The sequence below is a fragment of the Amblyomma maculatum genome, chromosome 2, assembly GCF_055883805.1.
Source record: "Amblyomma maculatum isolate TAMU_Amacu chromosome 2, ASM5588380v1, whole genome shotgun sequence".
NCBI lineage: Eukaryota > Metazoa > Arthropoda > Arachnida > Ixodida > Ixodidae > Amblyomma > Amblyomma maculatum.
This window is the reverse complement of record NC_139345.1, coordinates 143,982,354-143,997,678: the sequence shown is the minus strand read 5'-3', so window position 1 is coordinate 143,997,678 and position 15,325 is coordinate 143,982,354. Positions and strand designations below refer to the sequence as shown.

The following is a 15,325-nucleotide window of genomic DNA, read 5'->3' as shown; positions in this document are numbered from 1 at the left end:
CTGATACAGCGGCACCGGTGTCGACGAGCGCAAGAGTATGAACACCTTCAACGATGACAGCAGTAACATTCGCGGGATTAAGACGAGGACTTTGAAATTCTGTCGAATACGCAGTTCGTGCCTCGCGAACTGCGGCGGTTAGTTTTCCGGCTGAGTAGCGGGTCGTCGGCGCATTGGCGAAATGGAGCGGCGACGTGGTGATGGCGAACGACGAGGCAGGAAGTCCGGAGGGTCAGGGGATGCTGTTGGATGACCCGATGGGACGGGGAATTGGGGGGCCAAATAAGGTGGCGCAGGCCGCGCAGCAAAGGCCATATTTATTCGGCGCCGGCAGTAGCGTGTAGTGTGCCCAGGGATGCCGCAGTGGTAGCAAATAGGCCTGTTGTCTGCAGTGCGCCATGGAGATGGTGTCTGACGCAAGGGGGGAGCAAACGCTGTTGGTGCCGAACGCATAGGGGGCGAAGCATAGGCATATGCTGGCTCAGGAGGTGGACTTGAAGTAACTTCGGCATATGAGCGACGCAATACCTGGGGAGGAGCCGGCGCGAATGCTGGAGCATAGCTCAGTGGCGCAACGCCGGACGATGAAATTGTGGGCGTGGGGAACGGCATTGAGGGTGCGACCGGAGGTGATTGAGGAACAGAATTAGGGAGGACTTCAGATACATGCTGTTGGATTGCACGGCGAAGCTCCGGAACAAGGCCAGTTGGTGACGACTCCTTAACATATGGCTGCAGGGACAGTTGTCGTGCGACCTCCTGACGTACAAAAGCCTTGATGTTTTCAGAGAGGCTAGATGACTCCCTCTCCGCGGCTAGTCCAGCAAGTGATGCTTGAGGCTGGCGAATCAAAACACGCTCCTTGCGGAGTTCGTCGTAGCTTTGACATAGGTCGTAGATTTCCTTGACCGTCGTGGGGCCTTTGGCGACGAGCATGTTGAAAGCGCCGTCATCAATTCCTATGAGGACATGACGTATCTTAACGGCCTCGGTCATGGTCGGGTCAACGCGACGACACATATCAACAATGTCCTCAATGTAACTGGTGAACGTTTCACCGGGTAGCTGGAGTCGTGACCGAAGACGCTGTTCCGCGCGGAGTTTTCGGACGGCGGGGCGGCCAAAGACATCAGAAAATTTCGTCTTGAAACTCGCCCAGGTAGTAAAGTCAGACTCGTGGTTTCTAAACCACAGATTAGCGACGTCGCTCAAGTAAAAGATGACATTGGTGAGCTTACGGTTGTCGTCCCAGTTATTGTGACGGCTGACCCGTTCGTAAGTGGTCAGCCAATCGTCGACGTCGTCATCGCTGCTTCCACTGAAGGTAGCGGGGTCCCGTTGACGAATCGCACCTGTGCAGGTGACGGGCGGAGGTAGGTGCAATGAAGTCGGCTCCGTCATTGGTGTAGTCAACGTTCTGCTGCGAAGTTCCAGGGCGAGATGAGTACAGGGAACCTCAGATTGACCTCCACCAAGTGCGATGTGGATTTAATAGTTCGTTTGAACGTCTAGCGCTGCCAGTAATTCGGGCAGAGCAGGGTCGAATTGCCAGCCGCAGGGCACAGCTTCAGCACGAGAGATGGGCGCCGGAGCCAAGCGATGGTGATGGCGATGCCGCAGCATTTTCCGTTCTTTGTCTTCTTTACAATATATATATATATCTGCTTTACCCATTGCTCATCAACCACTTATGATGTGTTCCACCACAGCATAGACGCAACATTAACATTAGGCACGCTCGCCTAGTTCGACTCGTCCACATTTCAAGACGAACCTGTGCTTTGTTCCTTGCTCTTTGCCACAATAACTTTAAAATTCCCGCCTCTATTTTTGCCACTTTTTAATGAGCTGCCATATAAAGTCACGTCTACCAATACCGAAATTTACGCTGATTTTGTTTTTCTGCATAGTCCTGTAGCTTGTTTCTTTTTATGCTCACTGTGAGTGCACCAAATGTTTCTGTCATCGCATCCCCTCCCTCATTTACGTTTTATCCTGTGCTTTGCCTTGAGAACTGTCAATGTTTGAACAGTATTTTTTTTTTTCTCGCCTTCTGCTTATTTTAAAAGGAGCCAGCGCGCGTACCTCCGTTCTCCGTGAACCATGCTGCTAGGCCCCTTGAAACTTTTGCAGATGGTGTTGAACTTCGTTTGCACGCACTGTAAAGGTGTTAAGAAATTTCCCGCGCTATTCATTAAAGGGGCTGTGATGAAATGTTAAAGCTTTATTGTGGCGATATATTACCAAGGTCGTATGATAAATAACCTACTTTCCCTTAAAGTGGAGATTCGTAAAGATAAAAGAGGCAAAGTAGCAGATATTTATTTTGACCTATGGCCGTTTCATCAAGCTAATATGGATAACCCGGAGACACTTTTTTTTTTTTTTTTCAACGGTGATGCTCGTGGAAAAGTTGCAGCAGCATTCAGTTTGAAGCGGTGATCGCGGATATTCCAATGGGAAAATGTCAATGGGAAACAATTTCTTGGCGCATGGGTAGCTTGGACAGAATACGTAGCCATTAGATATGTACATGAGATAACGACGGTAAAAACAATAATAACTAAGATAACCAGGCAATTGCTAGAGGATTATTAACGGTAATGAAATAAGTCGTAACAATTTTGCGTACAGATTATTAACTAGCGTAATTATAATCATGATACGACATAAGATAGATAAGACTGATAACGCTACTGAATGGAATTTTAGGTCAATATTGTCACGTAGTGGTGACAAGGCCGTTGACACCAAAAAAAGGCACAGGCTTGATGGTGCTGAAATTAACTCTTTATTGGGCTGACTTGCGCCCGCAAAAGAACTAAGCAACTCGGCGGCGGCGATAGCAACAAACGTGCTCGTCGATCGTCGAACAAAGAATGTCCGTCACACTCGTCAACGCTCAATTTAAAGGCTGCTCAGAACAATCTAGATAACGTCGCAAACTGCTACTAGTACACCCTGGAACATTGTGGAAACATACGCAAGTGCTCGGAATCTTCGAGACAGATCTCGGCGCATCTTTCGCGACAAAGAAAATGATAACGCGTCGTATCGCGACAACGAGCATGAACAAACACGGGATACAGAATTGATACGCGTGCCAGAATCACACTGATAAGGCCGCATGCCGGCGGCTGTTAAAAAACAACAAATACAGTTTTGAAGGTTTCGCAGCAATATTAACGGTATTCACACAACGCTATCAGAATAGATAGATAGTTAATGATAATACACGGCTGGTGATAGTTAGTTATATGACGTTGATAATTAAATAAAATAGATAAGATGAGCTGTGATAATTTGATATTGATGCTAAATTAACATAGGCGGACCCGGCTATCAAAAAGTAAAGTGATGAAAATTCTAACGCCAGCACCGATGCCGACCACTAACGGTCCAATGTCAAATTTTCGGTGAACGTGCCTTTAACACCATCGCGTAAAAAGCATCGCTAAAGGAAAAGTAAAAATGTGATACAGATAAAAAAAGCAATGTAAAAGGACAAGACTAATAAAAAAGCTATATAAACTAATTAAAGTAGGAGTGAAGTTGTAGACGTCTGAAAAAGCAATGAATCGCAGAAAGAGCTCACAATGAGGCACGGAATTTTCTGTGCTCTCGCATTTTTGCACGTAAAGAGACATATACACCGCTATAATTTCTTTGTGCTCGGCGTCGCGAATTTGAACCATATGGCGGGGACCTTTTCATTTTAGGTGCAATTTTCTTATCAATATGTGCGGCTTTTAGCGGCAACAAACATGATAATGGCGAGATGAAATCTTTTTATTAAGCGACAACAAAATGGATTTATTTATTTATTTACAAATACAGTAGGCCTCTCTCGGGCACATGCAAGAGGGCATACAATGAAAAATATGGAATAAGGAAACAAATGTCCGCAAATAGAGGTGAAAAATAACAATTCACCACCACAGCGGCATCATGGTGGTAATGACATAAATTCGCTGAAACGAAAGAGCTGATTAAACAGGGAAGTAAACAAAGTGAGAAGTCAGCATCATATCGCTGCGGGGCGAAAGCCGATGAACACAAAGAACTCAGAACAGAGAAATGATGTCCGATGATTGTGAGATGATTTTTAATGAAACGCGGCTGGCCTAGTGAGAGTGGTCCTGCCAGCGCCACTATAATTAAGCTCCTTCCTTGTCCGTAACATTACAAGGGGCCACCGAGCGATCGTCCATATTGTGGACGAGGAAGTTTGTCGATGTCGATGAGATCCATGGCATGACGGTAGACGTGTGTGGATGGTTTAGGATATGGGTAAGAAGGAAGAACACAACGGCTTGCCGCCACGGTGATTCTCGGATGAAGCAGGACCCAGGATATTTTCAGGCCACAGGTCGCCAAGATCCGATGGCCGAGACCCAGGCACGCACAGCATAGCACAGGTGGAGGGATGTCCTCATATGTGATGTCGTCTTGTGTCGGTGGGGTCTTCAGGTCAGCGTCTCGGCAGGGGGGTCATCAGGTCAACCGGGTCTCTCGTAGTGTCCTGTGGTCGTGTGGGTGGCGTCTGGGGTCGGTGGGATCATTGGTTTCTCCTTCGTTGTGTCTTGTGGTCGGGGCGAGTGACGCAGCTGAGGAACAGCAAGGTCGCTTCGGATCCGGCAGACTGGGGAACAGCCAAGCGATGCGCTCCATGGAACCCGCTGGCGAAGGTGCAAGCAGACAAGGGCGCCGAAGCTCCGGGCCAGGATGACAAGTGATGATGAGTATCCAGCACCTCCAACCAAAATATTACGGGGTGGCAAGCCGATTAACACAAAGAGCAGAGGACAGAGAGATGATGTCCGATGACCGTGAGATGATTTTTAAGAATCGCGGCGGACCTAGAGCGAGTGCTCCTGCGAGCATCACTGCCTTCCTCACTTTCTCTTCCTCACTTCTGCACTTCCTCGCCCGTAACAATAATAATACCTTCGTTTGGGCCAGTCAGTGAGGCATCATCAAGAGGAGCAGCTCAAGGAAACGTACACAAGACACACGTGCTAGGCATGCTGGTCCTGCTTTTACTTGTGCCTTGTGTCTGTGTTGCCTTGCGCTGCTCCTCTCCCATCACTCCCATCAGCATCATAGGTTCATCACGGTGGTATTGGTGGAGATTGAAAGCGATTAACATGTTCTATCAATGATTCTACTGAGTTAGCTTACAGCAGCTGAAGGGATCAAAGAAAATATATGAGCATTAATGTGGCTAATGGGTTGATGAAGTGCTTTTTCATAGTTATCGAAGAGTGACAGAATGGTTCCTGGAGGTATGTTTCTCTCGATGTATTCAGATGACCATGATAGAATAAGTTCACAAAAGTCAACTCGAATAACCATTGAACCCCATGCGCTCTAGCCTGCAATGCGGTATCACTAGCGTTTTTGTTTTTCTTGTTCAGAACATACGAAGTGTGAAGCAAATGGATGGAGCCAGTGCTTCTCACTTTCTTTCTGTCTTCTACTGTAATAATCGTTAAGAGCAGTGCGTACATATGCTTCCTACTTGAAAGAGGATACATGAATTTATAAAGGTGCTCGGTAAAAGACAGAATTGTACAGAAACAAGTAGAAAGCTGTTTGTCCGACAGCCGAATTTGGCGCTGAATAGTCAGAAATAGAGGCAATGCGCTCTACTTTTGGTCGTGTCCGTCCAAAACTACTACGACACCAATTAGTATCCTGCAAAATGTACCCACGGTAAGCCGAACAACATCATATATGTAACAAGCTTTTATTATTTTTTAGTGCATGGGACCTCTCGGCATGCCTGGAGTTCTTTGGGGGAGGAGGGGTGGGGCGACCTATTTTGCAAAATAGTGTGTCGGATCTACTGCATTGTCGTCGGAGCTCTGTGAATTATGAGGCCTGTTTGAGAGAAGGGAGTAGAAATGGTTAGTGCTTTTTTAAGGCGAATGCCTTTAATGGCTCTTGCTGTCGTGGACAAAATGTGCCCCGCTTTTGCGGCGGCTGCGTTAGGCCGAGGCGGGATGACGTCATAGAGGTCTAGACCAATCACAGAGCACCATCACATATGCGCGAATGCGTGCCTTATATGGCCATATGTAACTCAATGATCAATTACGAATTAATTATTAATCAATTATTAATAGATGACTGATTAAGCAATTCATTAATAAATTGACTCGACCAAAATAAACAAATAATTTTTAATTATAATTACTCACTCATTAGTCTAGCTGCGTAGAAGAATGCGGCACTGAGGCTTTCGCCGCATTAGCCTTTCACTACTTTAGTCGCTAAAGTGCCTCTGTCACGGCTCCGGAAGGGGTGCGAAACACCTTCTCGAACCGAGGCAAAGGTAGTTGGAACTTTGACGCCCAGCGTTAGCCGGTTATGTTCAGCGTTGCGAATGAGAACAGAGCCACGAAGTCAATGATGGAAAAACAACTATATATTCTCAGTATTATACACAGGATGATACGACGAAAGCATTTACAAGCATTTAAAACAACACAGTTAAGGTAGCATACAAAAAAAACTAGCAATTACAAATACATCAGTCAAAATTCTCACTATCAAGATACATGCATATTGAACACAGATGTTTAAAACAAGATAAGACGAGCGTAGAGAAAGTTCAGAAGAAACTAGGAAACGGGCATATTGTCCGACGAGCGCGGCGGCACTCCACTCACAAAGACGACGCAGATGGGGAGCTCTCGAAGGCGATGGTCCTTCCGGAGCCCTGGGGCGAAGTCTTCGTGGTGCGATGCGGCGGCGGTTCGGGGAGCCCGGAGTGCTTGGAGGCGAGAGGCGCACTGCCGTTGGGTTGGGGTCGGCTTCTTTTCTAGCCTTCGGTTGACAATGCGTAAGACACGCCCACACAACAGTTCCCTCCCCAAGTCAGGGCCCGTAGAAACAACACGCACAAGTGCACACGCAGGAAGGGGCACGTAGGCCCCGCAACTTCCACACTGCATGGCCGCCATGTTGCGGATGAAAAAACGTAAGGAACAACCAAAACAACCAAAAGAGGATGCACGTACGCCAACAACTTCGACCCTGCTAGGGGCCACTTTGCAAAACAAGCTGGAGGACACCCCCGCTCGCGCACTGCGAGGGGGTTTCTCTAACTGCGCGGAAACTACTCCGCGAGGAGAACGCGCACGTACGCGTGCTCTTGACATTACCAGAGGCAAACAGAATACACTGAAATATATCAATAAACTCTTCTAGAATACTACATATGGTTAATTGCCATATTATGAAATATAAATGCGGCCACTTTTGTGACAGCCTCCTAATTTTTTCTGGCTTTTTTTGTTAAGTGTTGGACACAAACTGTATGTGTCAAGATATGCTTCAATGAACGTCCTTTTTAAAACTTTGCAAAACAGGTTAAGTGTATTTTTGGACGAAGATGAAGACATTCCATGTATCATCGACAAATCAGTAACGGGCACGGGCAAATAGGACCAAGGATGCTTCGCATTTTACTTAACGACCGTTTGTGTCTTTATGGCCTTGTACAATCATAAAGGGACTCGGGGACGAAGTGAAGTCGGCCCGTATTGATTGATTATCGCACTCTAAGCGCAAATGTGCTAGTTTAACTGAAAACAAAACGAGCTTCTGGTTCAAACTGTAGAAAAGGCCGCAAGCTGCAAGCAAGGAGGATACTTAACAGGTGTCTTTCAGGGCATGATGAACATTTTTAATGGCTCCAAAGTACCGGCTCCCCGTGTGTATCATTGTTCGCTTGCACGCACTTTTCTGCGAGCTAAATCAATAATCTGTCAATTTGTGCCATTATTATTTCGTGCATGCTCATTGGCATGCTGTCATCTATGGGCCTAGTGCGCTGGTATGGAGGCGCCACTGCTCCGGAACAAGTAGCGCCACCTCCCGCCGGCGCACCCATATGTGGTATGTCTGCTCGTCGGAGAGAGGCGGCGGAGTGAACGCGAGGTCTACTCTTCTCGGCAGAAACCTTGTGAGAAGAAACCTTTTGTCGGTCATTTCCTGACTCGTGTCACACGCGTACATAACAGACACATGTACCGTGTGTGCGTGTTGAAAAATAAATCAAAAACAAAGCGAAGAAAGCCGCTAACCATTCATGCCATCTGGGAGAAGGCCGCCGGCGCTTTGGGCACAGCGCATCGTCGGCGCGCGAGCGCTTCTGCTGGCGGCTCTACGGTTTTTTTTCCCCCTTTGAAGTAGGAATTCGAAACCCGAACAATATGGCACCTTGAAAGTAAAGACATAAATAAAACAAAAACTAAGCCACTGTGCAATGCGCAGCACTGGCTTTTCCCGTCGGGGGCAGTGTATTTGGAAACGGCATGCTAGACCCCCCAGAAGCGACAGCCGAGAGCTGGGCTCCGTTGGTCAATAGAAAGGCTCTTAAAAAAAAAAAAAAAAGAAAAAAAAAAGAAATCACGTCTTCCCCAGGACGGGACGAGCAGGCTGTATATGGAGATGTACCCTAAGGCGTCGGGCCTTGCGTGCACGTGCTTTTTCGGCGCTCGGCAGTTCTACCGTAGTTTTTATTTTCTACTCGATGCGTCGAAATAAGTGGTGAAGGTTCAGTGTGCGGAAAAACAGCCATAGCTGAGCAAGCTCCACAGCGCGTGCTGTTCGGGGGATTTCGCGTGATCGGGAATGTTGAGACTTGATTTAAGAATAACTGCTTGGTGCGCGGTCAGAAACTGTACGAAGCCAGCACGTGCGTGGAGTGCGCGGGGAACTTCACAGTGCAGAAGGGCCCACGGATATCTTCAGAAAATGCGCTAACGAAATGAAAACCGCGTTCTACGACGTCAGCTTGGAGGTAAGTTTTATTCGGCCCTTTCGGCGTCTCTTCACCACATATGTAATTCATTTTTTTTTTATGTAGTTGTTGGAAAACCCACGCAATATCACGGATGCCAGTTGCATCTGCAAGGCCGGGTGCCACTGTTAACGATGCGACACATCGCTTTCGTATGATTTCCAAGGAAACCGCAAAAAAACAACAACTTGATTTTCGATTGCCTCCCGACGTTTTTTTTTTTTTTTTATAACTATTATGACACCCGTAAGCACAACAGCAGATCGAGCTGTTAGTTTAAAAAGACGTTTTCTCTTTGCGGGGAGCCATGAACGTGTGTCAAGTCAGCAAGCGCGCACTCCTGCAATGTGCTTCGCTCTCCATTTCGTGCTTCTACGTCTTTTACGTCAGGCTATGCTTCCCAAAAGCGAGCACCGAGAACATCTGGAAACTATCATTAGGAAGTCGTTAGAAAAAAAAAAGTTAAAAAGCTCCCGTTGGGCAGGAAGGCTCCGCGCTCTCTACAACACAGGCTGTGTCCGAAGACCTGCCAGCGCTGGTTACAACTTTTAGTAGTTGTTACAACTTTCAGAGCTCGAGTTGTGTCCAGAAGTAAAGAAAAAAAAAATACAGTTCTTTTTTTTTCGCGTGCTGCGCGCTCGATACAAACAAGTGATCGCTCGTGCATGCTTGAAAGAAACCTAGCGTCAAGTAGTGTACAAAAAAAAAAAAAAAAAAAAGAAAAGTGGGAAATGCGCAGCCGAAACGAAAAGCAATGGGTGCGGTATGAGATTCGAAATGACTAAGTAAGTACAGGCCCTTGTTTTAGTCGCTGTTTATTTTTTATTCTTACGAGGAACCAAAAAGAAATCGGAACACAGCGTCGGCACTACCCACGGTTGCGGATCCAGACAGCCGCCTTTTACAGCGGCGCCTCCCAGACGGCGCCACATGCTCGGCCAAAGCTGCAGCGCACCAGGCCCATACCATAACATTAGGAGGACGCTTAAGCTTCAAATCAAGAGCAGAGCCATAGCGTGCACGCTGATTACCTCCTTGGTTGGTACTTTTATTCTACTTTCTTCACAGGCACTTGTTTGACTATTATTAAATGACGCTGGTGTTTCAGCGCATCATATTTGGCTTTAAGGACCATTTATGATCGTCGAGAGCTTCGTGAAGATCCACCTGGTCTTCATCTACACAATTGCCATGCTTCGCTTTCGTTTCTAACGTTTGTACCTCGCATAACGCCTTTACTTCAAGCACCTTGCTGCCTCATAGCGATTGTTCTTCTACGTCTTCTTGGCATCCCTTTTTGCGACTTCTACCTGGTCGTCGAACAGTGCCATCACGACAAGAGACATCCTCAAATGAAGCCCCCGCTCTATTACGCGCATTTGTTACAGTGCCACACGACGCTATGTCACAGTATTATTAGTAAGATGTCATCGCACGAGTTGAAATTAAGCGACCACGCACGAGATACTTTGTGTACACCATCCTGGTTTCATTCACTCATCACCAATCACATCTCACTAATCAAATAGTCAACCAATCACATTATGAAGCATTCCAATCGATTAACCGACACAGTGTATGTTATATACACTCTTTACAAGAGATCCATCATTCTGACGGCATCTGTATCGACACGACCTTGGCGCGCAGTTTGATGATGATGTAAAAGAATGCTGATCCTTCATCTGCCTTGGCGCACACGCATCATGTCTGCAGTTCCGTCATCTGCCGCATCGCATGACGGCGCCACTCAGATGTTTGAGCTTAGTTTGCGCCGGAACAAATTTGACTCGACCTTGGAAGCTCCCTTTCATACCTGGGTACGGCGACGGCATATCGGCGCAATGAGAGCATAATCACATGAGACGGCGGAGTTGACATGAGGTGCCATCTTGAGCTCCGTATTTTGGGATCGGAATATAAACATTCAGGATCCTTTGATATCGAGTTGGGCACACTGCCTTAAGGCCACGCAGGCACGTTCGAACGGCATAGTTAAAGCAGGGTTTTATATCTATGCCCCCTCTACACGAAGACTCCTCAAAGACAATTCCAATTCTATTCTTACAAAGAGATGCAGCAGGACTTGTAGCCGCTGAATCATGGCGATTACAGAGCTCTCTGCGGTGTGACCCGAACCATCAATACCGACCACTATACCAAATAGATCCCACTTGTGTATTACTCACAAGTTGAACAGATGTCGCCGTTACACCGAATCCGCTTGAACGTGTCGTACACAAACTACTACTTACATAAAATAGGTATAGTCAGCAGCCCTCTGCGCTCAACATGGGATGTGTGTGAAGATTTCGAACACTTGCTAACCTCCTGTCAAAGGTTTACTGCACATCGCAGGACACTGCGTAATAATGTAGGCTTCGTTAAAGACACAACCTTGCGCCTTGAACATGTCCTCGGTCCTTGGTGCGACGGGTCTTCGGCTGCAGGAGCTACATAGGCCTTATTAACTTTTCTCAAGGACCAATGGTTGATCGAGATCCTTTAAAACTCATCTGTTTGTGATTATGTCTGTGTGACAGTGTGCGACAATAATTTTTTATTCATCCCCCCCCCCCCCTTCCACATTGTGTCACCCTCATCCTTCAACCTACATCAGGAGTAGCATAGGCTCACCACCAGGCAGACATCTCATGCTGCCATTAAAACATACATGTATTGAAAGAAATTTTGAAAGGGGGTTTTATATATATATCTGCCGAGGGGAGGGAAAGGGGGGGGGGGGGGGCGGGTGTTCATATGATGTGGTAGCATATGACTGTGTGCAGATAAGTTGCGTGAGGTAATTGAGGGCGCCTCTCATAGTCTGAGTCGCTCTGGGACTTTCAGTGCCATAAACCAAGCCGAACGAGGTAATTAACAAATTAACAGATCACTTATTGGGCGAGTAGCAAACGTACATAGGCGTACGACGATCCCCAAGGAGAGTGGAAAAATGGGAGCCTATAGCGCTGTCGTATCATACTCTTAAGGCGGACCAGAAATGTCGCCGAAATTTTTGTCAAATTTGAAGCGACCACCACACCAGGACAAATTTATTGGTTTTGGTCCCCTTAAAAGATCGCTATAACGGTTGGTGCATCGCAAGTAATGTGAAATGCGTTCGGTTCTTGCCTATACGTATAGTACAGAAAGTACATTGTTATAGGGAACATGCGAACCCCCGGCTGTCGCGCTTTGCGAAGCAGTGCCGCGAAGGCTGGTGGCACACAATGCCACAAACCGCATGCACAGTAAGTAGAACAGCCCGCTCTTCCTCCGCGTGCACATGGTGCCGCCCATTCTCGCCATTTGTCAGCGGCAGCGTTTCAGGAAGCACGTATACCATGCGATTTCGCGTTGCTTCTTGACGCAGGCCCAAGTTTCACTGGAGGAACATTTCAGTGTGACGTGATATGATGCCGTGCTTACTATTTTCTGTAATATAATGTTGTTCTAGATAAATAAAGCCCGGCGCATTGCCTACACGCTGATGCAGAAGCTTATTAGCTGCTCTGAAAATGTGCCGCGTCGCGTCCTTTTTTTTTTTTTTTTTACCTGTCTTGCAGTTATCCATTCTGGGCAGCGTATACCAAACTTACAGCCTGTACACGGCATATCCTGGCTATCGTGACTCCTTCTGAGACAACGTCCGCGTGCTGCGGACACCATCCTCAAGCGACATGTCGGCATTTACGACTGCAGCAAACATCTTCTTGCCTGCACCGTTGCACGTATCGTCAGACTCAATTGTTTTTTGTTGCTAATAAACCGGTGGCTTAAAAAAATAAAACCTCATTGGGAATTGCGCACAAGGGATTAATCATTACTCGCATCTTATGGTCTTCCTTTAAGATAATATTATTAGAGATTATGTGTGGCGGCGCATTCCGGCTGTCATTTTGCAGTGATAACTTATATAATGACCTTATTTTGAACGAGTCGCCGTATGGGAAGTCGTCCCAACCGCAGAAATGCGCCTTTAATCGGTAGGGCCAGGAAACGATCCTGTGAACCTGGTTGCAACTACTTAACTTGCAAGCCCTCGACTGCGTAAAAGTCTTGCTAAAACGCGTTGATTATCAGGAAGGCCAATTCTGCGGCAAGTTCACTGGAAGAGTTACGCCCGCCAGGCACTCTGAACGTGTACGTGTCAAATCGGCTTCGAGCGAAGGCCGCTTTTTGCGCGAATAACATTTTTTTTTTATTCAAAACTTGCGAAGTAGTTTTATTTCGTTAGTACTGACAATATACAGACGCTATGGAGTATTCTGCATGCTCTGAACCTTCAGTGGGATGCAGTTTTCGAGGGCAAATGACCATGACTTGCCTTATAACAAAGATTAATAATCTTCGGCCGTGCCAAAGAAGTGAAGTTGGGTAATGAAGGGCATTTTAAAGCAAGGAACGATCCGACTGGATCTACAGTTCGACAGTACTGATTCTTGATCGCCTTCGCGAGAAAACTAGAAAAATTAGTAAATTATATAGCAATACTCATGTTGCACTACAAAGTTTGCGCCCTATACATAGCGTTCAGTAATCATTCAGAAACGATACTGGGATCTTGCTCCCTATTACGCGTTGATAAGAGACGCCCTAAATAAGCTCTGCTTTTACTGTACCCTTCGTAACCGCAGATGAACAATGGTAGTGTAGTAACACTATCGCTGGTCAGATGCAGTCTTATCAAGTCAGGAGCCAAATTCACTATTGAGGAGCATTTTACCAGTCGATATGACCGTTCGCCTTATTCTTTTTAACTGCTTTGCATTTATCATTGAAGTGTTTGTGACCTTATTCCTGCCCAAGGCTTCCTTAACTGCGATAACGTGGAAGCAATGAAATTCTAATAACTAGGCTAATTCTTAGAAATGAAGAAATTTTTCAGCAAAGCCAGTCATAATAAGGTAACCTATGGCGTTCCGCCTCAATTTAAATTACTGCTCCTATCGAAATTTTCTGGTGCCGAAGTTAGTCTCTTTCGTCATGGATGTTGGAGAACTCATAACATGCAGCCCCTCCCCTGTACTGTTAACGGGCAAGCACCTATGCAAGAGCGTCGTTGTGAAACAGCGAAACAGACCGCACAGCAGCTAGCTCAAAAATTCACAAAGTAAACAAAACGCCTGGTCAGGACATAGTGCTAGACACCAGAGGTGGGCAACCCCATGTCGTCGACCACTACCTCAAAATGGCCTCAACCTAACAGAGTGAGGGGAGGTTGGCTACCATCTGAAAATATGTTGAGTGAGGTCTGAAAATCGGACCTCAACCTTATGCGTTAGTTTGACGTTGTGTGAGGCCGGCTTTGATGCAGGCATTGCGAAATCAGGGGGTAGACGAGCCGTACGTGAAAGTGCTGGAAGATATATATAGTGGCTGCACAGCAACCATAGTTCTGCATAAAGAAAGTAACAAAATTCCCATAAAGAAAGGTGTTAGGCAAGGAGACACAATCTCCCTAGTACTATTCACAGCTTGTTTAGAGGAAGTATTCAGAGACTTGGAATGGGAGCAGTTAGGGATAAGGGTAGATGGAGAATACCTCAGTAATCTGCGATTTGCTGATGACATTGCTTTGATAAGCAACTCGGGGGATGAACTGCAAATAATGATTGATGACCTAGACAGAAAAAGTAGAAAGGTAGGCTTGAAAATCAATATGCAGAAGACTAAGGTAATGTTCAACAGCCTCGGGAAGGAACAGCAGTTTACATTAGGTAGCGAAATACTGGAAGTAGTAGGCGAATATGTCTACTTAGGACAGGTAGTAACCGCAGATCCAGACCATGAAAAGGAAATAACAAGAAGAATAAGATTGGGATGGAGCGCATTTGGCAAGCACTCGCAGATTATGACTAGCAGCTTACCGGTATCGCTCAAGAGGAAAATATACAACAGTTGCGTCTTGCCTGTACTCACCTATGGGGCTGAAACGTGGAGGCTAACCAAGAAAGTTCTACTTAAGTTGAGGACAACCCAGAGGGCTATGGAACGAAAAATGGTAAGGGTAACATTAAGAGATAGGAAGCGTGCAGATTGGGTCAGAGAAATAACTCAAGTTACCGACATTCTAGTGGAAATTAAGAAGAAGAAATGGACATGGGCAGGACATGTAGTGCGAAGAGAGGATAACCGATGGTCGCTGAGGGTAACAAACTGGATTTCAAGGGAAGGAAAGCGTAGCAGGGGGCGGCAGAAAGTTAGGTGGGCGGATGAGATTAAGAAGTTCGCAGGGGTCAAGTGGATGCAGCTAGCACAGAACCGGGTTAAGTGGAGAAATATGGGAGAGGCCTTCGCCCTGCAGTGGGTATAATCAGGCTGATGATGGTGATGATGATGATGAGGCCGGCTTTTGGGGCAGTTCGGTCAACTGCTGTGATGACAATAGTGTTAAGGATAATATGGGAGGCTATGGATCTGTTTCTGCCGGGACGCAAAAAAAAAAAACTTGATTTAATGCAATATTGCGAACCAAATTTGTACGACATCAATCAGTAATTTTAAATG

At 46.4% G+C, this 15,325-nt stretch overlaps 1 protein-coding gene across 1 annotated transcript in view; it reads left to right on the top strand.

Moving 5' to 3' along the window:
- LOC146200111 (uncharacterized) overlaps nt 1-12,456 on the top strand; it is a 32,852-nt gene extending 20,396 nt beyond the window's left edge. Inside the window, exon 7 of the mRNA XM_084592272.1 lies at nt 12,382-12,456. Within this exon, the coding sequence (XP_084448398.1) occupies nt 12,382-12,456 (75 nt within the window). The remainder of the gene's footprint in view (nt 1-12,381) is intronic.
- The last annotated feature ends 2,869 nt before the right edge of the window (nt 12,457-15,325 follow it).